General features: G+C 53.9%; 1 protein-coding gene across 1 annotated transcript; it reads left to right on the plus strand.

Moving 5' to 3' along the window:
- The first annotated feature begins 1,714 nt into the window (after positions 1 to 1,714).
- On the plus strand, positions 1,715 to 21,813 carry LOC144929086 (C-type lectin BpLec-like). Its single transcript, XM_073332423.2, has 7 exons — positions 1,715 to 1,816; positions 5,840 to 5,982; positions 8,007 to 8,086; positions 15,818 to 15,912; positions 16,710 to 16,850; positions 19,105 to 19,216; positions 21,739 to 21,813. The coding sequence occupies exons 1-7, from the start codon at positions 1,715 to 1,717 to the stop codon at positions 21,804 to 21,806; spliced, it is 741 nt and encodes a 246-aa protein (XP_073188524.2). The 3' UTR covers positions 21,807 to 21,813.
- The last annotated feature ends 1,537 nt before the right edge of the window (positions 21,814 to 23,350 follow it).

The raw sequence follows: 23,350 nt of genomic DNA on the forward strand, positions 1-23,350 counted from the left end.
TGATGTTCTTGGCTAATGGAAATGTGTCTTTTATCTCAGGCAGTAGCCAGCTCATCAATCTCTGTGTCCAGGTGGGCAGAGCCAGATCTGCCTTGCTCCTCCCACCAGAAGTGGAAAGGCAGGACAGGAAGTATAAAAGGTGGAGCCTACAGCTCAGTTGGGGCCAAGACAGTAACATCCTGCTCACTCCAGGCTGCTGACTTCGCTGCCAAGCCAAGAGACACCCTGCTCCTGGAGGAACCTACATCTGCAGGGGAGCTTCTGGGACTGCCACTGCCCACCTACCCTGGGGAGACAGAGGCCACCCACTGATCCAGCTACACCCCGAGGGGAGGGCCCAGGGACAGCCGGCTCCAGGCTGGCTGCATTGCTGCCTGAACCCAGGTGAGTGTGTTGTGGCTGGATTCCCCGCTGACCCAGTGGCGGGACACTCTGCCATTGTTAGGGCCCTGGGCTGGGATCTGGTGGAGTTGGGTGGGTAGAGATCCCCCTACCCCCTGCTACCCCACCCTAGGTGGCAGTCTCCCCACTGTAGCCCAGGAGGCTGGGGTTAGCCTACCATCTGCCGAAGCTAGGACAGTAGCTCATTCACTGGTCTGCCCTGCCTTAGGACTGGAGCCCTAGGCTGTTTGGTGCCCTGCCCTGCCTAAGTGACTAAACCATCCACTGCTCTGCCCCTGCCTGAGGGCCAGAGCCTAAAGACTGTTTGGGGTTTGGCACGTTAGGGCAGTTGGGACACTAGTACCAGGGTTGATAATTCTCCTGAGACTAGGCAGTGACCCCAACAGCATAGTGAGACAGTGTGGCCCTCCTCCGACCCAGAATGGGAGGGATGACCACAAGACCACTACATACCACTACAGGGGGACACAGCACCACTCTGAGAAAGCAGGATGTTACATATAAGAAATAGGTCCTGTCAATAAAACTGATTTCAAATACAGGTTTGGTAGATCCAAGTAACTGTTTCTAGATATAATATACTTAGAGAGACTTGACACGGCTACAGCAACCCTGCATATAATATACTAAGACCTTTGTGAGGCCTTTGACTTAATACCATATGAAATTCTGATTTAAAAATTAGCACTATACAGTATCAATAGAGTTCCTGTTAAGTGGATTAGAACTGGCTAACTGTCAGATCTCAGAAAGCAGTTGTCAATGCAGAACCATCACTGAATGGGGTTCCAGAGTGGTAGCCATGTTAGTCTGTATCAGCAAAAACAACGAGGCATCCTTTTGGCACCTTAGAGACTAACAAATTTATTTGGGCATAAGCTTTCGTGGGCTAAAACCGACTTCATCAGATGCATGGAGTGGAAAACACAGTAGCAGGTATATGTACACAGTACATGAAAAGATGGGAGTTGCGTTACCAAGTGGGGGGGTCAGTGCTAACGAGACAATTCAATTAACAGTAGAATACCAATGGAGGAAAAATCACTTTTGTAGTGGTAATGAGGGTGACCCATTTCAAACAGTTGACAAGAAGGTGTGAGTAACAGTAGGGGGGGAATTATTATGGGGAAATTACTTTTTGTAATGACTCATCCACTCCCAATCTTTATTCAGGCCTAATTTGATGGTGTCCAGTTTACAAATTAATTCCAGTTCTGCAGTTTCTGAATGGGGTGTTTCTATAAGAGTCTGCAGGGATCGGTACTAGGCACAATGCTGTTCAGCATTTTCACCAATGATCTGGGAGTGAAACATGAAATCACTGCTGATAAAACTTGTGAATGACACGGAGATTGTCCGTGTGGTGAATATTGATGAGGACATGGTAGTCATACAAAATGATCTGGATTGTTTGGTAAGCTGGGCCCATTCAAACAAAATGGGTCAAATACAAATTCATATATCTAGGTACAAGAACTGCCAGCCACACCTAAAGCATGGGGGCCTGTGTCCTGGAAAGCAGAGACTCTAAAGGGATTTAGGGGCCATAGCAGACAAGCAACTCAACTCAAGCTCCCAGGGTGCTGCTGTGGCAAAAGGGGCTAAGGCAACCCTTAGGTGTATAAACAGGGGAGTAGTGGGTAGAAGCAAGGAGAGTGTTTTACTCTCTATATGGCACTGGTGAGGCTGATATTGCAACTAGTCCTGTGTTCCGTATGTTTAAAAGGATGTTGAAAAATTGGAGAGGGTGAAGAAAAGTCATGGGCCCCACAGGCACACCCCCCTCTTACCCTCAGTGGCCCCTCTCTGCAGCTCCCAGCTGTTTCCTGCTGCCTCTCCCCATAGTCACAACTCCCAGCTTGTCAGCCCAGCCACACCATGTGACCAAGAGGGGACAGCAAACCCTGGCAAAAATCTGGGGGGAATGTGACCCCATGCGTCACCTCTGACTGGCTGCTTTATGGAAGATGTTTTAGCCAAACACAAGTTGTTGGGTTCAGTCTGGGGGTAGCTACATTAAGTCACCTGGTGTGTGATATACAAGAGTTCAGACTAGATGATTAGGTGATTATCTGGCCTCATATGCTATGAGTCTCTTGACCTTAGTAAGGTAGCTAAGCATCATTTGTGACAGGTTGTCATCCTTGGGATGCAGTCTGGGAGCTGTTGGAACCACTGTGCCCCCTAACAATGCAGCTGGGCTAGCCTTTCTTATGCTGCTCCGCTGATGATACACAGCCAGCCTCTCCAGGGACTGTTATCACCCAACAGACAGCAGGTGGCGCCACACCCCCAACTGAGTTACCTGAGTGCTTTACCTGAGCCACTTATGGACAAACAGGAGACACCAGCCAATTTCCCAGCTCCCCAGCCCTGCACCCCTACTGGAGTATAGACCCAGAATTATACCGTCTTGCACTGCACAGGGATCGATTCGGTGGAAGCTTATTAATATAGTTTGCTCCCCCCTCGATGTGGGGAAGATATGCAGCAAGTCTATGTTAACCAAGCTGAGATTTTCCCATACACTTCACTCAAAACACATTGGTTAAGATAAAACATAAAACAAGTAGATAGATTAGATTTTAAGTGATTATAAGTGATACAAACAGATCAAAGCAGATTACCTAGCAAATAAACAAAAACGCAAGCTACTCCTAATATACTAGATAGATGGGGTTTGAATTAGCAATAGTTCACCCTGACTGATGATACAAGCAAGCTTGCGTATTCTTAAGGCACAAGCTGCATCAGCCTTGCAGCTTGGGTTCCCCTCCTCCATTTCAAGTCCTTTGTCTTCCAGAGCTTCTTTCAGGTGTTGAGTCATGGGGGAATGAAAACAAATCATGATGTCACTCCCCACCTTATATACTGTCTCCATATGGCAGGAACCCTTTGTTTCAGCAAGCCAGGTTCCCAGCCCAGTTTATGGAAAAATACAGGTACCAAAATGGAGTTCAGTGTCATGTGGTCTGGTTACATGCCCTGGCATGTCTTGCTGAGTCATAGCAGCCGTTATCCACAGGCTGTCTGAAGCATTCCCAGGAAGGCTACGTTTTTCCATGGTCCATTGTTGATGGTCCATCAGCACTGTCTAGCTCAGGGGTGGGCAAACTTGTTGGCCCCAGGGCCACGTGGGGGTTGTGAAATGGTACAAAAGGCCAGGTCAGGAAGGCTGTGCCTCCCAAAACAGCCTGGTCCCTGCTCCCTCCCACTTCCCACACCCTGACTGCCCCCCTCAGAGCCCTCAACCCATCCAACCCCCCCTGCTCTTTGTCCCCTGACTGCCCCCTCCTGGGACCCCCCCACCCTGACTGCCCCCCGGGACCCCGCCTCCAATCCAACTCCCCCCCTGCTCCCTGTCCCCTGACTGCCCCGACCCCTATCCACACCCCTGCCCCCTGACAGGCCCCCCAGGACCCCCACATCCAACCCCCCATTCCCCATCCCCTGACCGCCCCCCCAAAACTCCACCTCATCCAACCGCTCCCTGTCCCCTGACTGCCCCCCAGGATTCCCTGCCCCCTTACCAGGCCGCTCAGAGCAGCAGGACAGGCTTATTGGAAAGCCTGGGAGGTGGGCAGGCACAAGCCATGCTGCCCGGCAGGAGCGCCAGAGTGCTCCCTGCACGGTGGCATGGCTGCAGGGGAGAGGCGGGGGCTAGCCTCCCCGGCTGGGAGCTCAGGGGCCGGGCAGGATGGTTCCACAGGCCGGATGTGGCCCTTGGGCCATAGTTTGCCCATCTCTGGTCTAGCTTCTTCATTGTTGAACCTGAAAGGCTCATTGTGGCTGTTATGCAGAGTAAGCTCATTTGAAATACAGACACATAGTCAATATTCATAACTTCAGATACAAAAATGATACATGTATGCAAATAGGATAATCATATATAGCAAATCATCACTTTTCCATAAACACCTCACAGGGCACATTTTGTACAAGATGCATCATAACTTTGTAATAATCAGATCATAATGATACCAGTATGATGAATATGGGGTATAGTGTCACATCATTATCCCCATTTTACAGCTGGTTTGGGAAAGCACAGAGCCTGGCACAGCTGGATGAAGGGCCCCGTGGTCTGGTGGCTGAAACATGGGTCTGCCATGTCGGAGATCAGGGTCCTGTTCCCAGGTCCACCCCGACCTTCCTGAACAATGTTTAGCGAGCTCTCTGGCTCCGTGCCTCCGCTACTGACAGTGTCTGTACAGGGCTGGGTAGGAGGAGCTTGCGGGGGGAGAGGCAATTTCACCCCAGAATTTCCTTTGCGAAGTAGTCCTGGCCAGTTTAGAAGTTGACAATGAAAATCTTCTGCAGATTCTTAGCTCCATAAGTGTCCCGGAAAGATAATTGTGTCAGGGGTTCAGATAATATCAGTTCCTTAAGTGGTTTACTGGTTCTGCCCTTTAAAACTTCCTCTTACATAAATCAATGTCAGAAATGGACCCGTTTCAAAGTACCTGGTGTAATGGGACCTGAGGGCAGCTGGAAGGGTGAAAGGGAAACATTAGCCACTTTGCAAACATTCCGAGGAAGCCTCCTTTAAATATCCTTTAATCTCCAAGTATTTATTGCCATGCAAACATCCAGAAGACGTGCTAGAATCGATAAGGAAGAGCCCTCAACTTTCAAAATCAGCAGGATCCCAATTTGCAAATTGTTCCAATGCTTTTCTTAGCTCCTCTTGGCTCCAACGTGACTTGGACTCCAAACCCCAAACTTGTTTGATTATCTAGACCTGGCCAGGGAGCATTTGGGTCTTTCTGGAGGTTAAACCTCAGTTTCCAAATCACTGCAGAGCCCTGCAGGGCTGAAAAGGCATAACCCCGCCTGTAATAATGTCCATGATTATCATGAAAACAAACTGATCTGTGTTTGTTATGGTTTGTGATGACTGATTATACTTCCAGTCCCACCTCCCTGGGTCAGGGCAGCCAATCCCGCTGGCTCCTGAGGGAGCTGGGGACAAAGTGGGGAGCACTTGCCTCTGGGCATGGCTGGGGCCAGCACCGGCCGAGCAGAGTCCAAGGAACCTGCTCCTGGCACTAACCCCCACCCCAGCCTGTGCCCAGCTCAGGGCCCACCGCATTCTCCTCACCCCACCCCTGTCGGGCAGGGGCTCTGTCTTTCTCCTTTCGTGCCTCCTGCCAGCACGATTGGCTGCTCTCCTTGGCAGGCAGGCCCAGGCGGGGAGTGGGACACAGCCACTTCTCGCAGGGCTGAAGCTGACGCCTGAGAGAGCCCGGCTGGAGAGGTGCCAATGGCAGACCACGGTCTCTGCTTCCCCCTCAGGCCCCGCTGCTGGGGACAGAGGTCGAGGGAGACAGAGGGCAGGTGTGGCGGGAGAATGGAGCCCCTCTCTCTCCCCCCGGCAGGCCGAGCACAAATCTCGGGCGCAATTGACCCTGCATGCCCCCGCAGATGCCTCACCTAGGTTGTGACCAGCCAGACCTGCTGTCAGTCCCAGGAGGTGACCGTGGTGCTAGGCAGCCTTTGCCCTGCTAAGCTGGTCCCTCTGCCTTTTGTCGACAGCGGTTACACGCCAGTGGTTGGACACAAAGTTGGTGGCATCCTTTGGTTAGCTTTCTGCCACCCCCTTTGGCATTCCAGTCCAACACACGGGGGAAGACACAGAAGAGAGACGACAACCAGCGCTCACACTCAGAACAGAGATTGCAGCCTGGCGAAGATACATCCAAAGCGTTCGTCACTTACTATAGAACTCATTGACGGCACAGACAGACTCCCTGGCTCCTCACCCAGGCTCCTCGCCCAGCCCTAACGAAGGTGGGTGACCTTGGGGTGAGGGCAAAGTATTGTCAGGATCAGACACTGGCTAAGGGATGGGAAACCCAGAACAGGGTTAACTGGGCAATGTTCACCATGACAGGAGATTAACAGCAGGGCCACAGGGTTCCCGACTAGGTCCTGTGTTGTTTCCTACATTTCTTAATGATCTGGAAAGGGGGGTGCGCAGCAAGGCGGGAAAATGTGCAGACAGCACAGAGTTATCGCGGTTAGTCAGGAGAAGAGACTCAATGTGCAGCTGTGGCCAAAAAAGCAAAGGCTGCTGGGATGCACGAGGGATGGGATGGAAAATACTACGGAAACATTACAGTGCTGCTCTGTAGATCAATGGCGTGGCCTCGTCTGGACGCTGTGCGCAGTCTGGGTCAGCCCCGAGGGTGGAGCAACGTCCACATGGAGAGAGATTGACAGATTACCTGACAGAGGTGACGCATGACAGGAGACATGCAAAATATACAGAATAACAACTGCTCTAGAGAAGGGAGATTGGGAATGTCTGTTCAGCCTGTCTCCTAACACAAGCACACGGGGACAGGCCAGTACTGAAAAGCACCAGAAAGGAAATACTTTTCTCACACAGCATGTAATTAGACTGTGGAACTCACTGCCACAGTATATTATTGAGGTCAATAGCTTAGCAGGGTTTAGAAAATGTCTCGATATTTACCTGGATAACAAGAACATGCAGAGTTCTAACAGTGAGGATAAAACTATCCCAGAGCTCAGGCTGACCTATAAACCCTCCTGCTTCAGGGCATGAGCTGCGTGCTGAGCATTGGGGGTCAGGCAGTGTCTTCACCAAAGCAGGTTATCTCCCATGAGGCAGCTGGTCCTGGCCATGGCCGGAGACAGGAGACTGGGCTACAGAGCTCCGGGATGATCCTACCTGAACCCCCGGGATGGGAAAGAACTGGCTGCAGCCTGGCCGAGGGAGACGGCAGCGATGTGGGGGGAGGAAGGAATCAGGTTTGTGCAGAGGCTAAGGATGGGCCCGTTACCCAAAGCCTCTGCCTTTGATCTCACCCTAACAAAGGCTTCCTGATGGTCCCAGTTCAGCTGAAGGGCGGGTCACAGCGTCTCTGTTTGCTCTGGGTTGGGATCCTTGTATTTGCCAGCTGGGCTGATTTGCATTTTCAGCATCCTGCCCCCCCCCGTCTCTCCCCCACACCACACCCCCAGTATGTCTATAAATACCCCTGGGAGAGAGCACCCTGTACAGGCTGAGCTCCGATCCTCATCGCTCCAGACCAGCCACCCAGACAGACAGACAGGTGAGTCCCTGCCCCTCCCGTCCCTCCTTCCTCCTCGCTGGGTGGCAGCCAAGCCCCGTGATGGGGCCTCATGGCCGGACTTGCCCTGGGTGAGTCCCTGGGGCCGTCTCTGCCCCACCCCTTCCCCCACAGCGCAGCCCCCGCACCCTGTCCCCCTGGGTTGGTGCTGAGCATCCTCTCCCTGGGGCTCCGCTCCCCACGCCTCTGCCCTGCCCTGCCTTGTCTTGCCCTGCGTGGCTGGAGAGGAGGGGCAGGGAGAGCCGCAGGCTGATGGGCCCATGGGAACCAGCCTAGGGAGACGGGCCCCACACAGCTCCCCTGCCCCATGGGGGGCTGTGAGCCTGGATCCCTGGGGCTGAGGGCTGGGATCCCTCAGGACCCTTCCGGCCCAGCCAGTCCCCTTAGCAAACAGCCCAGCTCTGGAGCGCTTCCCCCTGGGAAATGCCCCATGGTGGGATGGGGTCACTCCCAGGGTGTCTCAGGCTCTCATGGCCCCATCTCCCTGGTGTGTTTTCCCCCCAGGGGAAGCGAGAAGATGGGGCCAGTCACCTACTTCAGCCTCTGCCTCCTCGGCTGCCTGATCTTTAGCCCCTCGCTGGCAGGTGAGTCCCTGCCCGGCCCTTTGGGAATTTAATTAATTTCCCTCGTCTCTCCCAGAGCCACTGCCTGTCTCCTGCTGCTGGGGGTCACTGCCCCAGGGGGAGCCCAGCCCTGCAGCCCCCTCCCCAGGGAGTGGGTGAAAGAAGGTGGATGAAATGCCCCCCAGGGTCGGCTCTTCCCATGAGGGTTGGGTGGGGCCAGTCCCTGGGCAACGGGTGCTTAGCCCCTGTCAGCTACAGGCTCCCACCCTGCCCTCCCGTGGTCCCCTGCCACTGGCTGGATGTGTCCCCACGGGGTCCCTTTCCAAGGGCTGGTCATGGCTCTGCTCCCGCCCCTGCTTCTCCCTCATCCGGCCTCTGATCCCAGCTGGGCTGTCTCATTCTCAGCACATCATCTGTCCATCACGTCCTTCTCCTCTAGACTGTCCCATTCCCTACTCTTGCTGGGATACAACTCTACCCCTTCCCTCTGTGACCCTGACCCTGAGAATCATAGAAATGTAGAACTGGAGGGGACCTCGAGAGATCATCTAGTCCAGTCCCCTGCACACCAGGCAGGACTTAATAATAACTAGACAATCTCTGACAGGTGTTTGTTTAACCTGCTCTTAAAAATCTCCAGTGATGGAGATTCCACAACCTCCCTGGACAATTTATTCTAGTGCTTAGCCACCCTGACAGTTAGGAAGTTTCCATTGCTTCTTGTCCTGTCCTCAGAGGTTAAGAAGAACAATTTGTCTCTCCCCTCCTTGTAGTAACCTTTTATGTACTTAAAAACTGTTCTCATGTCTCCTCTTAGTCTTCTCTTCTCCAGACTAAACAAATCCAATTTTTTCAATTTTCCCTCATAGATCATGTTTTCTAAACCGTTAATCATATATGTTACTCTTCTCTAGACTTTCTCCAATTTGTCCACATCTTTCCTGAAATGTGGCCCCCAGAACTGGGCACAATGCTCCAGCTAAGACCTAATCAGCACGGAGCAGAGCGGGAGAATTACTTCTCGTGTCTTGCTTACGACACTCCTGCTAATACAGCCCAGAAGGATGTTCCCTTTTTCTGCAACAGTATTATACTGTTGACTCAGATTTAGCTTGTGGTCCACTATGACCCCCAGATCCCTTCCCGCAGTACTCCTTCCTGGGCAGTCATTTCCCACTTTGTATGTGTGCAACTGATTGTTCCTTCCTAAGTGGAGTATTTTGCATTTGTCCTTATTGAATTTCATCCTGTTTTCTTCAGACCATTTCACCAGTTTGTCCAGATCATTTTGAATTTTAATTTTATCCTCCAAAGCACTTGCAACTCCTCCCAGCTTGGTACTGTCCACAAACTTTATAAGTGTACTCTGTATGCCATTATCTAAACCACCAATGAAGATATGGAACAGAACTGGACCCAGAACTGATCCCTGTGGGACCCCACTCATTGTGCTCTTCCAGCATGACTGTGAACCACTGATAACTACTCTCTGAGAATGGCTTTCCAGCCAGCTATGCACCCACCTTAGAGTAGCTCCATTTAGATAGTATTTCCCTAGTTTGTTTATGCGAGATGGTATCAAAAGCTTTACTAAAGTCAAGATATAGCACGTCTACCACTTGCTCCCATCCACAAGGCTTGTTACCGTGTCAAAGAAAGCTCTCGGGTTGGTCTGACAGGATTTGTTCTTGACACATCCATGTTGACGAATACTTATCACCTTATTATCATCTAGGCGTTTGCAAATTGATTGCTTGATTATTTGCTCCATTATCTGTTGGGGCATTGAAGATAAATTGACTGGTCTGTAATTCCCCAGGTTGTCCTTATTTCCCTTTTTATAGATGGACACTAGATTTGCCCTCTTTCAGTCCTCTGGAATCTCTCTCGTCCTCCATGAGTTTTCAAAGATAATCGCTAATGGCTCAGATATCTCCTCAGTCAGCTCCTTGAGTATTCTAGGAAGTATTTCATTAGGCCCATGCAACTTGAAGACATGTAACTTGTCTAAGTAATTTTGTTCTTTCCCCTTTTAGCCTCAGATCCTACCTCATTTTCACCAGTGTTCACTACGTTTTTTCAACATCTTTATTAATGATCTGGATGATGGTGTGGATTGCACCCTCAGCAAGTTCACATATGACGCTAAGCTGAGGGGAGAGGTAGATACGCTGGAGGGTAGCGATAGGGTCCAGAGTGACCTAGACAAATTGGAGGATTGGGCCAAAAGAAATCTTCTGAGGTTCAACAAGGACAAGTGCAGAGTCCTGCACTTAGGGTATGTCTACATTACGAAATTAGGTTGAATTTATAGAAGTCAGTTTTTTAGAAATTGTTTTTATATAGTCGATTGTGTGTGTCCCCACACAAAATGCTCTAAGTGCATTAACTCGGCGGAGCGCTTCCACAGTACCGAGGCTAGCGTCGACTTCCGGAGCGTTGCACTGTGGGTGGCTATCCCACAGTTCCCACAGTCTCTGCCGCCCATTGGAATTCTGGGTTGAGATCCCAATGCCTGATGGGGCAAAAACACTGTCGCGGGTGGTTCTGGGTACATATCGTCAGGCCCTCCTTCCCTCCCTCCCTCCGTCCGTGAAAGCAACGGCAGACAATCATTTTGCACCTTTTTTCCTGGTTTACCTGTGCAGACGCCATACCACTGCAAGCGTGGAGCCCGCTCAGCTCACCATCACCGTACGTCTCCTGGGTGCTGGCAGACGTGGTACTGCATTGCTACCCAGCAGCAGCAACCCATTGCCTTGTGGCAGGAGACGGTGCAATAGGCCTGAAAACCATCGTCATTGTGTCCGACGTGCTCCTGGCTGCCTCGGTAAGGTTGATCAGGAGCGCCTGGGCAGACATGGGCGCATTGACTGAAATAGGAGTGACTCAACCAGGTCATTCTCTTTAGTCCTGCCGGCAGTCCTTTTGCACCATCTTCTGCCGATCAGCCAGGAGATGAGGATGGCTAGCAGTCCTATTGCACCATCTGCTGCCAGCCAAAGATGCAAAAGATGGATGGAGTGGATCAAAACAAGAAATAGACCAGATTTGTTTTGTATTCGTTTGCTCCTACCTCCCTCCATGAAATCAATGGCCGACAATCGTTTCAGTGAGGTCTGTCAGGGGCATCTTGAAAAGTTTAATGGAGATTCAGTCCTGCCTGAAATACCTGGGGGAGGGATAGTTCAGTGGATTGAGCATTGGGATGAGCATTGGCCTGCTAAACCCAGGGTTTTGAGTTCAGTCCTTGAGGGGGCCATTCTGTGACAGTTGTTTTTGTTTCTCCTGGATGTAAAGCCACCCCCTTTGTTGATTTTAATTCCCTGTAAGCCAACCCTGTAAGCCATGTCGTCAGTCGCCCCTCCCTCCGTCAGAGCAACAGCAGACAATCGTTCCGCGCCTTTTTTCTGTGCAGACGCCATACCACAGCAAGCATGGAGCCCTCTCAGCTCACTTTGGCAATTAGGAGCACATTAAACACCACACGCATTATCCAGCAGTATATGCAGCACCAGAACCTGGCAAAGCGAAACCGGGTGAGTAGGTGACGTCAGTGCGGTGACGAGAGTGATGAGGACATGGACACAGACTTCTCTCAAAGCATGGGCCCTGGCAATGTGGGCATCATGGTGCTAATGGGGCAGGTCCATGCTGTGGAACGCCGATTCTGGGCCCGGGAAACAAGCACAGAGAGGTGGGACCACATAGTGTTGCAGGTCTGGGACGATTCCCAGTGGCTGCGAAACTTTCGCATGCGTAAGGGCACTTTCATGGAACTTTGTGACTTGCTTTCCCCTGCCCTGAGGCACAAGAATACCAAGATGAGAGCAGCCCTCACAGTTGAGAAGCGAGTGGCAATAGCCCTGTGGAAGCTTGCAACGCCAGACAGCTACCGGTCAGTCGGGAATCAATTTGGAGTGGGCAAGTCTACTGTGGGGGCTGCTGTGATGGAAGTAGCCAACGCAATCAAAGATCGGCCAATATCAAGGGTAGTGACCCTGGGAAATGTGCAGGTCATACTGGATGGCTTTGCTGCAATGGGATTCCCTAACTGTGGTGGGCCATAGACGGAACCCATATCCCTATCTTGGGACCAGACCACCAGGGCAGTGAGTACATAAACCGCAAGGATGTTGTTTGAACGCCAGCAAACATACACTGCAATGCTTTGTTCTGCAATGATTCCCGACTACGTGCTACTGGCCTGGCGTGGTAAAGTGTCCTACCATGGTGGATGGAATAAGGCTGCCCTCCCCAGAAACCTTTTGCAAAGGCTTTGGGAGTACATTCAGGAGAGCTTTATGGAGATGTCCGTGGGGGATTTCTGCTCCATCCCCAGACACGTTAACAGACTTTTCCAGGAGCTGTACTGGCTGTGAATGCCAGGGAAAATTAATCATTAAACACGCTTGCTTTTAAACCATGTATAGTATTTTAAAAGGTACACTCACCAGAGGTCTCTTCTCCACCTGGCGGGTCCAGGAGGCAGCCTTGGGTGGGTTCGGGGGATACTGGCTTCAGGTCCAGGGTGAGAAACAGTTCCTGGCAGTCGGGAAAACCAGCTTCTCCGCTGTCACGGAGTCCCTGGGCGATGCTCTGAAACTGCTCCCCATGAAGCCAGTCAGGACTCTGGGGCAGTCGCCTTCCTGTGAGCAGCCTGTCTGCAGGACACACAGCTCACCCAGCTTCCACCTTCCTGGGTCTGACCTTGGAGCCTTCAGCATCCTCTGCCCCTCCGTGCGCTTCCCCCAGCAAGTCCGCTCAGGCGGGGTCCTGGGGAAGCCAGAGGGTCCTGTCCCTCAACTCCGCAGTCAGACATGACTCTCAGCCAGCTAGTAAAACAGAGGTTTTATTAGACAACAGGAACATGGTCTAACACAGAGCTTGTAGGTGCAGAGAACAGGACCCCTCAGCTGGGTCCATTTTGGGGGGCAGTGAGCCAGACAACCACGTCTGCCCTTCACTCCATGTCTCCAGCCAGCCCCAAACTGAAACTCTCTCCAGCCCCTCCTCCTCTAGGCTTTCCCCTTTCCTGGGCCAGGAGGTCACCGGATTCCTTTGTTCTCCAACCCTTTAGCTCTCACCTTGCAGGGGGAAAGGGCCAGGCCATCAGTTGCCAGGAAACAGGGTGTCGGCCATTCTCTGTGTCCAGATCCCTGCACACACCTGCACTCTGGGGCTCTGCAATGATCATAGACCCTTATCCCACCACCTAGATACTTAAGAACTGCCTAGGGGAAACTGAGGCACCCCCACACTATTCAGAGGAAACATTAAGTACAGTCCCACTTCGTCACATCCGCTTGCTTGCTGTGAGCTATCTTCCTCGTCCCCAAAACCTGCTTCCATGTTGCCTCCATCTCCATTGAAGGAGTCAAACAACATGGTTGGGGTAGTGGTGGCTGAACCCCCTAAAATGGCATGCAGTTCATCATAGAAGTGGCATGTTTTGGGCTCTGACCCAGAGCAGCCATTTGCCTCTCTGGTTTTCTGGTAGGCTTGCCTCAGCTCCTTAAGTTTCACGCGGCACTGCTTCGTGTCCCTGTTATGGCCTCTGTCCTTCATGCCCTGGGAGATTTTGACAAATGTTTTGGCATTTTAAAAACTGGAACGGAGTTCTGATAGCACGGATTCCTCTCCCCATACAGTGATCAGATCCCGTACCTCCCGTTCGGTCCATGCTGGAGCTCTTTTGCGATTCTGGGACTCCCCATCATGGTCACCTCTGCTGATGAGCTCTGCATGGTCACCTGCAGCTTGCCACGCTGGCCAAACAGGAAATTGAAATTCAAAAGTTCGCGGGCCTTTTCCTGTCTACCTGGCCAGTGCATCTGAGTTGAGAGTGCTGTCCGGAGAGGTCACAATGGAGCACTCTGGGATAGCTTGCGGAGGCCAATACCATCTAATTGTGTCCACAGTACCCCAAATTCGACCCAGCAAGGCCGATTTCAGCGTTAATCCCCTTGTCAGGAGTGGAGTAAGGAAATCGATTTTAAGAGCCCTGTAAGTCGAAAAAAAGGGCTTTGTCGTGTGGATGGGTGCAGGGTTAAACCGATTTAACGCTGCTAAATTCGACCTCAACTCCTAGTGTAGACCAGGGCTTAGAACTGAAGAATCCCATGTACTGCTACAGGGGACCGACTGGCTAAGCAGCAGTTCTGCAGAAAAGGACGTGGGGATTACAGTGGACAAGAAGCTGGATATGAGTCAGCAGTGTGCCCTTGTTGCCAAGAAGGCTAATGGCATATTGGGCTGCATTAGTAGGAGCGTTGCCAGCAGATGGAGGGACGTGATTATTCCCCTCTATTCGGCACTGGTGAGGCCACATCTGGAGTTCTGTGTCCAGTTTTGGGCCCCCCACTACAGAAAGGACGTGGACAAATTGGAGAGAGTCCAGCGGAGGGCAACAAAAATGATCAAGGGGCTGGGGCACATGACTTACGAGGGGAGACTGAAGGAACTGGGGTTATTTAGTCTGCAGAAGAGAAGAGTGAGGGGGGATTTGATAGCAGCCTTCAACTACCTGAAGGGGGGTTCCAAAGGGGATGGAGCTCGGCTGTTCTCAGTGGTGGCAGAAGACAGAACAAGGAGTAATGGTCTCAAGTTGCAGTGAGGGAGGTCTAGGTTGGATATTAGGAAAAACTATTTCACTAGGAGGGAGGTGAAGCACTGGAATGCGTTACCTAGGGAGGTGGTGCAATCTCCATCCTTAGAGGTTTTTAAGTCCCAGCTTGACAAAGCCCTGGCTGGGATGATTTAGTTGGGGATTGGTCCTGCTTTGAGCAGGGGGATGGACTAGATGACCTCCTGAGGTCTCTTCCAACCCTAATCTTCTATGTTTCTATCATTCTAAGCTAGATGTCTGATTGCTACTAAACTTTTTGGTGAAAACTGAAACAAAAGACATTAAGCCATTTCCACATTTTCTGTTCTTGTCTTTCCCCCCAACTGTGAAGAGAAATGCCTCCACAAGTGTTCCCTTCCCCTCTGCCCCAGCACCACAGATCCCTGCTATTTCTCCTTTTTATGCCCCAATTGCATCTCCGTAGGCACCTCTCTCTCCTTTCCTCCTCCTACAATCCCCCAGCTCCTTCCATCCAGTACTGGGCCCCTGCTCCCAATTTCCTCTCTGATCCCAGTCTGTGCCAACCCCTTACTCCCTCAGCTTCACCCCTTGCTCCTGGCTGTTCCCTTCATCTTCCTGCCCCTCCCCCTCCATTCCAGCTTCCCTGCCCCCACTGTCCTGCGTGGCCCAAAGGGAGAGGGGGAGAAGCTCAGGGTGGCAGGAATTCCCTCTGCCCAAGGGCTGCACCAGAATGCGGGCCACTGTGGCTGGCAGCTACATATTTCCCCCCTTCCCTTGGGCTGGGAGTCCAAGGGGCTCCCTGGGGCAGGGGCAAGGGCAGGGAAGAGCTATCAGTCACCCCATAATATGGGGGCTCCTTCCTTTCTCCAGGAAGCCATGGGAAAGGAGCCCACCCCCCATTCTGACCCAGAGGTCCTGCCCTGCTGGGATCCCTGCTCAGGGCTGGGTTCCTGGGCCCCCGTTCTGCCAGTGTGGGGTCTGGGCAAACCCAGCTTCTTCCTGCAGCCCCAGAGCCAGGAGGGTCCTGCCCGCCAGACACAGCCCCAAATGGGCTCCTGGTGTTTTTCGTGCTAATGGGAAAGCCACGGCTGTGCCTCTGAGATAGCCTCTAACCGCGCTGTCCTGTCCCCACCACGGCCCCGCTCAATCCCCTCTCTCTGCAGGGGCACGAGATGTGACCTGTCCCGAGGGCTGGCTGCTCTTCCAAGGCAACTGCTATGGATACTTCTTCCAAGAGAAAACCTGGATAGAGGCTGAGGTGAGAGGCGGCGACGGGGGGTGGAAGCAGCGGGGCTCAGGGGCGCTGGGCTGGAGCCGGAGGCTGTGGGGATGGGGAGGGTTAGGCTCAGTATCAGAGTCAGTGAGCGGGGCTGGGCTGGGGAATCAGCTCTGGTGGGAGGCGTGGGAGCCCAGGGCTGGCACATTTCACACTGCCCCAGCCAGAGCCTCGGGAACAGGCTGTGAGGGATCAACCTGCCCTGGCCAGGCTGGGGAGCAGAATGCAATGTAAACTTAGCTCCCGGTGGGGCGTGATCTCCTCTGGACCCAACGCGCCTGTCCTGTGCTGTGTCTGCCAGGGATGGCCTGGGCCAAGTGGGGTCCCGGCTCCAGAGGGGCTGCTCCTTACTCGGTGTTACCAAAGCAGCTCCCTTGGCTCTGGGGACAGGGCTGTGCTGAAGGTCTCCGGTTCCATCCCCATTGCTGGCTGGCAAGTGGCCAGGGAGTCACTGCCCGGACCTCATGGGTGGGCTGTGGCCCCGTGTAATGCTGGGGGGGCCCTGGGTGCATGTGGATGTGACCATGGGGCTGGGAATTCCCTGTGCTCGTGCTCTGGAGGGGCTGGGGAAACTGTGGTTCCTGTCATCCACATTCACAGGAGGAGGGAGGCTTCTCCTATTGGTGCTGGGGGTGGGGAGAGGCGCTAACAGGGGGTCCTGTCCCCTCACAGCCCTTGCTGCCCGGGGGAGGCAGGGCCCCAGAACAGGGCTGGACTCGCTCCTGCTGCTCCCTGCAGTGGGGCTGGGGGGTAACTGGTTTTGTTTCTTCTTGGCCCAGGTTGAGTGCCGGCACCATGGGAACGGGGCCCATCTCGTCTCCATTCACAGTACTGGAGAAAATAATGTGTTGGCTCTTTATGTCAAGCGGTACCACAGAAGGAACAGTCCCGTCTGGATCGGACTGTTGGATCTTGAGGAGGTGAGTGCCTGGTGCCCGCTGGGCCCCTGGCAGCCCCCCCGTGCCCCGGGTTCTGTTTCTCTGCTCAGTGAGGTGGTTGTTTGGGGCGGGGGTGCCGCCAGAGCAGGATTTCCATTGGAACGGGGTGAAAAGGGGCTGTAACCGTCTGGGTTTTCAGTCACCGGATAGATCCCCAGCGCCCAGGGCAGAGTATAAACTGCTGGTATTAATATTCACATTCGTTACACGAGCGCCCAGGGACCCCCACACCGGCCCGTTGTGCTCAGACCGTACACGCCTGGCACGAGAGTCAGCCCCAGCCCCACACGGACGAGACGTCTAGACGAGGGCTCGTGGAAAGGGGCAGCCACACGGGCAGGGCGAACAATGCCAGGGCAGCCGAGCCCTGGGAGTGCTGTCACTCTGGGTGTATTCGTCCTCAGGGTGGGCTTAGTGATGGGGGGGTCCCCTGGCCAGAGGCGCTTCAGCTCCAGGCCTGTAGCGGGATCCCCGGTGGGGCCCGATACCCACCCAACACAGGCCCAGGACAAGGCAGGTCCTGGGGCTGGCAGGAACGGGAAGGTGGCAGATACCCCCTAGCTACAGAGGCTTAATCGCTTACAGTTCAAAGTGGGCAACCGCGGTTCTTGTTTGGCCCCTGGGCCAGGCCAGTTGCGAGTCAGGGCTCTGCAGGCCAGTGCCGGGGGGAGGGGAGCGGGGCGGGAGGTGCTCCAGTCCAGTCTCTAGCCCAGCAAAGAGGCTGGTTTCCAGGACAGGATCAATTAGTGTCTCTCCCTGGGGCCCTGCCCAGCTGCTGCTGCTCCCCCATGGACTCGGGCAGGACGCCGGCAGGGATGCTGTGTATGGTCATGTGTGTGACGTGGGACTTGCATGAGCACAAATCTTCTATGTAATCCACACAGCCAGCTGCGGAGGCTGGACGGGCCGTTTCGGAGAGCTCTGGGCGGTGGCACGTGGTGGGTGCGGCTGGCCCTGCTGCCCGGCGGGAAGCCGGAGAGCAATGCACCGGTGGTACCGATGGGAGACGGGGGAGCTCTGCGGGCAGCACTGCTGGGCCGCACAGACGCTCCCTGCTGCAGCCGCTCCTGTCTGGACCAGGGCACGGGAGAGGCTGGTGCTTCAGGGGCAGCGTCGGAGCAGACCCCTGCACGAGGCTCCCTGCAGCCGACAGGCTGCCACTTGCTAAACACGCCCGGCTGCTCTTGGCCTCCTCACTTCTCACTGTGATCAAATGCCAGAGACAGAGACCTCCTGGCCCACCCCTCGGGGCGTTAACAGAGCCTGGGGCAATGTCAGCACGGCCTCTGCCCCTGTGCAGCTCCCCCTGCGCCCACCCACTGAGGAGCTGCCTACCGAGGGACATGGCCCCATACAAAAGCCTGGGGAATTAATAACAGGGAAAGGTCAGGGTAAGGAAGCCAGGACCAGGAGCAAGCTGAGGCAGCCAGGACTGAGCAGGAGCAAGGCTGGGAAACAAGCAGGAGCAGGACATGGAGCAGGGCTGGAGCAGGACAGGAGCACGAAGAGGAGCAGCAGGCACAGGGAGGATCGCGGCCGTGGCATGAACACACTGAGCAGCCAGAGAGCTGCTGGGCTAAGAGCCGGCCAGCTGCCCTTCCTGCCCAGGCAGGTGGTGCAGTCAGTCCGGTGGCCTGCAGCCGGCTGGCTGCGCGGGTTGGGTTGCCAGGTGACTAATTCTGCTGCAGGCCCTGATCCCCGACAGTGCGAACCCCAGCTTCATCCAGCGCCCCCGCCCCCCAGAACTAACGCCGGGATCTCTGCAGCGGGGAGCAGAGTAACTCTCCTGTGGATGGGCTTTGGGAGCGTCGTCGTGTTGGTCGGTGCACACGGGAGAGAACGGGTCAGCAGCGTGGGTCTGCGGGACAGCGCGTGGGATGACGCTGCCGTGGTTGCCTGTCGGGCTGGGTTGGAGATGGACGTGGAAGCTGAGGGCAGGTCGGGGTGCGCTCCTCTCGGCGAAGTGGGGATGGCAGGGGCAGGGGGTGCTGGAGACTCTCCCTTCACTTGCTATTTTCATGCTTCCGAGGGCTTGGGCTGGTCCTGGTGTAACTTCAGCTGCCAGTAAGTGTAGCCCTGGTTGTCAGCGCTGACATTTCACAGCAATGATCAATGTCTCCAGTGTCACTGGGCAGCCTCTGCCCGTGCCCTTCCCCTGGCCCCTCGGCTCCGGGACATGTCTCTAGCTGTGTAATCTTGGGTTTTACAGGGGCTCTGCTCTCCTTTGTCTCTGCAGAATCAAAGCTGGAGATGGGCCGATAAATCCCTGGTCAGCTTCAGTGCTTGGGATAACGGGCAACCTGATAATCAGAACCTAAACGAGGCCTGTGTAGTGTTAGAAAGTCCAGGTAAGTCGGTGGATCAGACCCACATGCACTTACAAGGGGAACCCTGGCAGTTCTGTGACCACACAGGTCCTGAGATACTGATCCGAGTTGTCCGCAGCGCGCTCTGGGGTGCTGATCCCTGCTCCTCTCTCTTCCCTGCCCCATGCTGGGAGGGCAGTCAGGAGAGAACCCCTTGTCTGACCTGGTAAAACTCCTACTTACCAGATCCCCTGCGTCAGTTCACATCTCTGCTCCAGTGACAGGCAAGAGAGACGTGTGTGTACACACACACACCCTGGCCCCAGAGGGGGACTCTGCTGAGCTGTTAAAGGGGGATGGCTCTGAGTCACTGTTGCACCCCTGCTCTGCAAACACTGATCCACACAATGATGTGGGCACCGAGCTGCATTTGGCCCCCTTGCGGGGTCGTGTTACTCACAAGCATTTGCACACATGCCGGCTGCTTGTGAAAGTGCTGCACCATCTCGGAATGTCCACAGACTGAGCACGAATGAAGGTTCCCAAGGAAACTGGCACCGGGAGGGGATCGTTCGCAGAAGCTGCAGCCAGGGAGCAGACCCCGTGGCAGTAGCATACGTGACCGAGGGCTCACGGCGCCAGTGGGGAGGGGAAGAAGTTCCAAATAGCCCAGACGGCGGCAGTGACTAGCCCAGTGGTTTTCAACCTTTTTGTATTGGTGACCCCTTCTGCACAGCAAGCCTCTCAGTGTGACCCCCGTTATACGTTCACAAGGAGAGGGGTCATTTAATGTAATGGGGTTCGGGGCTGTCAGCCCCACAGAGCTGACAGCTCCCTGCCCCCATGTAACCACCTTGCACCCCATAAGGGGTCCAGATCCCAAGTTTGAGAACCTCTGGACTGGCCAGTGTTAGTGGATAACGAGGGGTCGCTTTGCAGACAGGTTCTGAACAGGAGAGGAGCGAAATACACAATGAATCCCCTGCCTGGCCCTGATCACTGAGTGCTGTGTCCGCACGGGGCCTGCAGTGCCAGTGGGTGTGGGGAGTGAGGGGCAGGGTCGGGGCTCAGACCAATTCCATTTATCACTGGGACAGGCCTGGGCTTGCCATAAGCCGGGTGTGGTAGACAGTCACATGCTATAGTAACAAGCAGCCAATTGACCATTGGGCTCTGTAATAATTGATTAACGTTTTACTAAAACATTAATTCTTTGTTACATTTATAAACTATTCCTAAATTGCACCCATATAAGGAACATGGAAGTCCCAAAGCCAAGGAAAGTACTAAGGCTGCCTATGTAACCTTAACGGAGCCCCTGGTACGGGCGCATCATGATACGGTCTTGAGTTACAGGCTCACTGTCTGTCAGGCCTGATGCCAGCAGATGGGCACAGCCAGGGCCGCAGTCACTGGACGGGGCTAGAGTCAAACAGCAGCAGAAACCCGCACCCACGAGGAGCAGTAGCACATGGACCAGGCGTCTCCCCTTTCACGCTGAGCCTCGGCATCTCTTTGCAGTGTTATGCAGACAAAACCACACAGGATTGTTTCAGGGGACAAGACAAGATGTCACGTTTATTATAACACAATTTGATCTATAACCACTAGCTAATAGCTAATACTTACTTACACACACACCCCCCCAAATGTTCTGCAGCTGCTGAATAGCTACCAGTCCTGAATGTAGCTTGGGCTCGTGGCGGCTAACTGGCCAGGAAAGCGGGGCACAAGGGAGGGCTGGGACTCTATTGGGCATGCACCGATGCCCTTCCATGTTGGCAGCAGAATGTTACCCTCCAAAGTCTTCCATCTCCCCCATCCTTTTTGTAGGCTTTAGTTTGAATCCAGAGTCTATCGGTCTTGCTGTGTCACTCTGCCTCTGGGTCCGGTGTGACTGATCCCCTGTCAACTGCAGACATGACTTGCAGCCTAGGACCTGGCTTTGATGTTTCTTCAATTGTACCTTTGTTCTTTTCTTTTGAGGGTGGACTCCTCTTCCTTTGTCAGGGCTGTTGTCTGCATCTTCAGCCGTTGGGTGTTTACACTTTCTTTCATCAGGACAGGCTGGGGCTGGAGGTTGATTCCATCATCCGTACATACCTCATTCCCACATCTAAATTACACTAATCAGATTACAGCAGGGTTTTGCAAAAATGGAGTGAGCATTTTAAAATGGAGTTTGGGGCAAGTTAAAGGAATGACAAACAGTGAGCAGAAGCTACAATGTTGAAGCAGTGCAAATTTCAGTGATTTAAGAAGCAATTGGCTTGAAAGTGAAATTCAATTAGCCAGTTATTGGGGTAACCAATTAGCCAGTTATTGGGGTATGAATGAATGTTGTTTAATTCATAAACTTTGCTTATGAAGTTATATGAATAAAGTGAACAATTAAAAACAATTTCATTGATCAGTTTTACAGCAGGATGGGGCTGCCCCAATCTGTGCACAGGAGCTGGGATCTTCTCCAAGGGGCATGGAATGGGGCAGGGTTGGGGTCACTGTACGAGCAGAAATGGCCCACCCTGCCCCACCCTATGGGTCATTTCTGTTTTTCTTTCTAGGTTTTCAGAAATGGCATGATTATCCCTGTGAACACAGACACTCTTTCATTTGTAAGCGCAAACCCTAGGGGAGGCAGCTTGCCTGCACCTGGGGATTCGGTCCCTCTGGCTGCCCTGGGGGACCAGGTCCTGTGTCCCTGGCTGCAAAGCCCCTTTGGCAAAGCATCGCTGTGTTATGCTGTGTCACTCCCGCTCTGCTGTGCCCCCTTCTCTCTCTGTCGCACCTCTGCTCTGTTCTTCTCAGCAATCTCTGCACAGTGACGTGATAATAAACTTTCCCTGGAGCATTCAGCTCAGTGTGTGTCTCCTTCCTCCTGTTCCTGATCCTGGCCTGGACACTTCCATGTGTTGCCTGGCTCCAGCCTCAGCACCCCAGAGCTAGGGCTTCAGGGGCAGGAAAGGGAATGAATTAAGAATGAGGAGGGCCTGGCCTTCTGGTGAAAACATCGCTACCCCTGAGACACGGCCCATTCATCCTGCTCCCCGCCCCCCGCCCCCGGGGGCTCATCCCTTCTGTCCTGTTTTGGGGGTAAAAGAGAAGCGTTAGTGGAGATGGGCTGGAGCTGGAGTTGCTCCTGTTCAAGTTTGGTTTGATCCCAGGTGGCGTTCGGAGTTGCCAGTGGCACTTGGGATGGTGTTTTAGGCCCACTCTGGTCAGGATGTTTTCAGGATGAGGATGACGAAGACCAGGAGACGGTGCAGGCAGCAGCTCTGATGAGAAGGCTGGCGTCGGTGCCTTTGTCTGCGTCCCCGGGATTCCTGCTGAAGTGTCTTTGTGGATAGCAGAGTCACTGGTCCGTCCGCCCGGCATTTTAAAGCCTGTGGAGAGAGCAGGAATACAGAACCGAAAAGACGGAGTCAGGACTCCAGGGTTCCAGTCCCAGCTCTGCCGGAGGCCTCTGCGTGACCTGGGGAACATCCCTTCCCCTCTCCCCTGCCATATTTATCTCTGTCCCTGACTGACGGGGGCCTCCTCTGCCCCCAGCCTTCATACAGCCTCTCTCAGAGCGTCCCCTTATTGTGCTGGCCCCAGGTCTTTCCTCCAGGAAAAGGGGCTCTCCTGATTCAATCCCATTCAAATAGCAGCTAGAATAGTCACCAAACTGGCAAACCAAGTTTCTTCGATTTCAGCTTTAAAACCTAACTGGCCTCCTGGCAAAGCCACAAACATGAGGCCTGTTCGGGGTACCAGAGGTAGGGGACCCGCACAGTACAGCTCCTTTCAAGGAATCCAATGGTTTAGCACAAGCTGGACAAACTCAGCCCTGTGTATGTGAGCGGGATCTGAATGGGCTCCCCTCTGCCCTGTGGGGATGAGCTGGGGGAGCAGACCTCAGGAGCAGACCGTATCTGACACGCCTGGGCTGCCTCGGTGCTCGGCAGACAGACCTGCTTTACCACAGTGCTCAGCTGGGCTGTTCCGGGTTAGTCTGGGACGCGGGGTGTGAAATGTTGTTATCCTCATTGTACGAATCCAAGGCGGCAGGACCGTACTCACCCTGCCTGATCGACCCTCACGCGCTGGGCGGGGCGAGTGACCCCAATCCAGGACGAGCCCGAGGGGGTGGGGCCAGGTGTTCTCTCCTGCCGGGGCTGGGGACTCTGTTTAAAG

The sequence above is a fragment of the Lepidochelys kempii genome, chromosome 1 (genome assembly GCF_965140285.1).
Source record: "Lepidochelys kempii isolate rLepKem1 chromosome 1, rLepKem1.hap1, whole genome shotgun sequence".
NCBI classification, from domain to species: Eukaryota; Metazoa; Chordata; order Testudines; family Cheloniidae; genus Lepidochelys; species Lepidochelys kempii.

What these genes read in the sequence shown, in the direction of transcription:
- LOC144929086 (XM_073332423.2), top strand. Translation starts at nt 1,715, where the DNA reads ATGAAATCACTGCTGATAAAACTTGTGAATGACACGGAGATTGTCCGT. An exon ending in CTTTAGCCCCTCGCTGGCAG is followed by an intron (nt 8,087 to 15,817) that starts GTGAGTCCCTGC and finishes CTCTCTCTGCAG; the next exon opens with GGGCACGAGATGTGACCTGT. An exon ending in TGTAGTGTTAGAAAGTCCAG is followed by an intron (nt 19,217 to 21,738) that starts GTAAGTCGGTGG and finishes TTTTCTTTCTAG; the next exon opens with GTTTTCAGAAATGGCATGAT.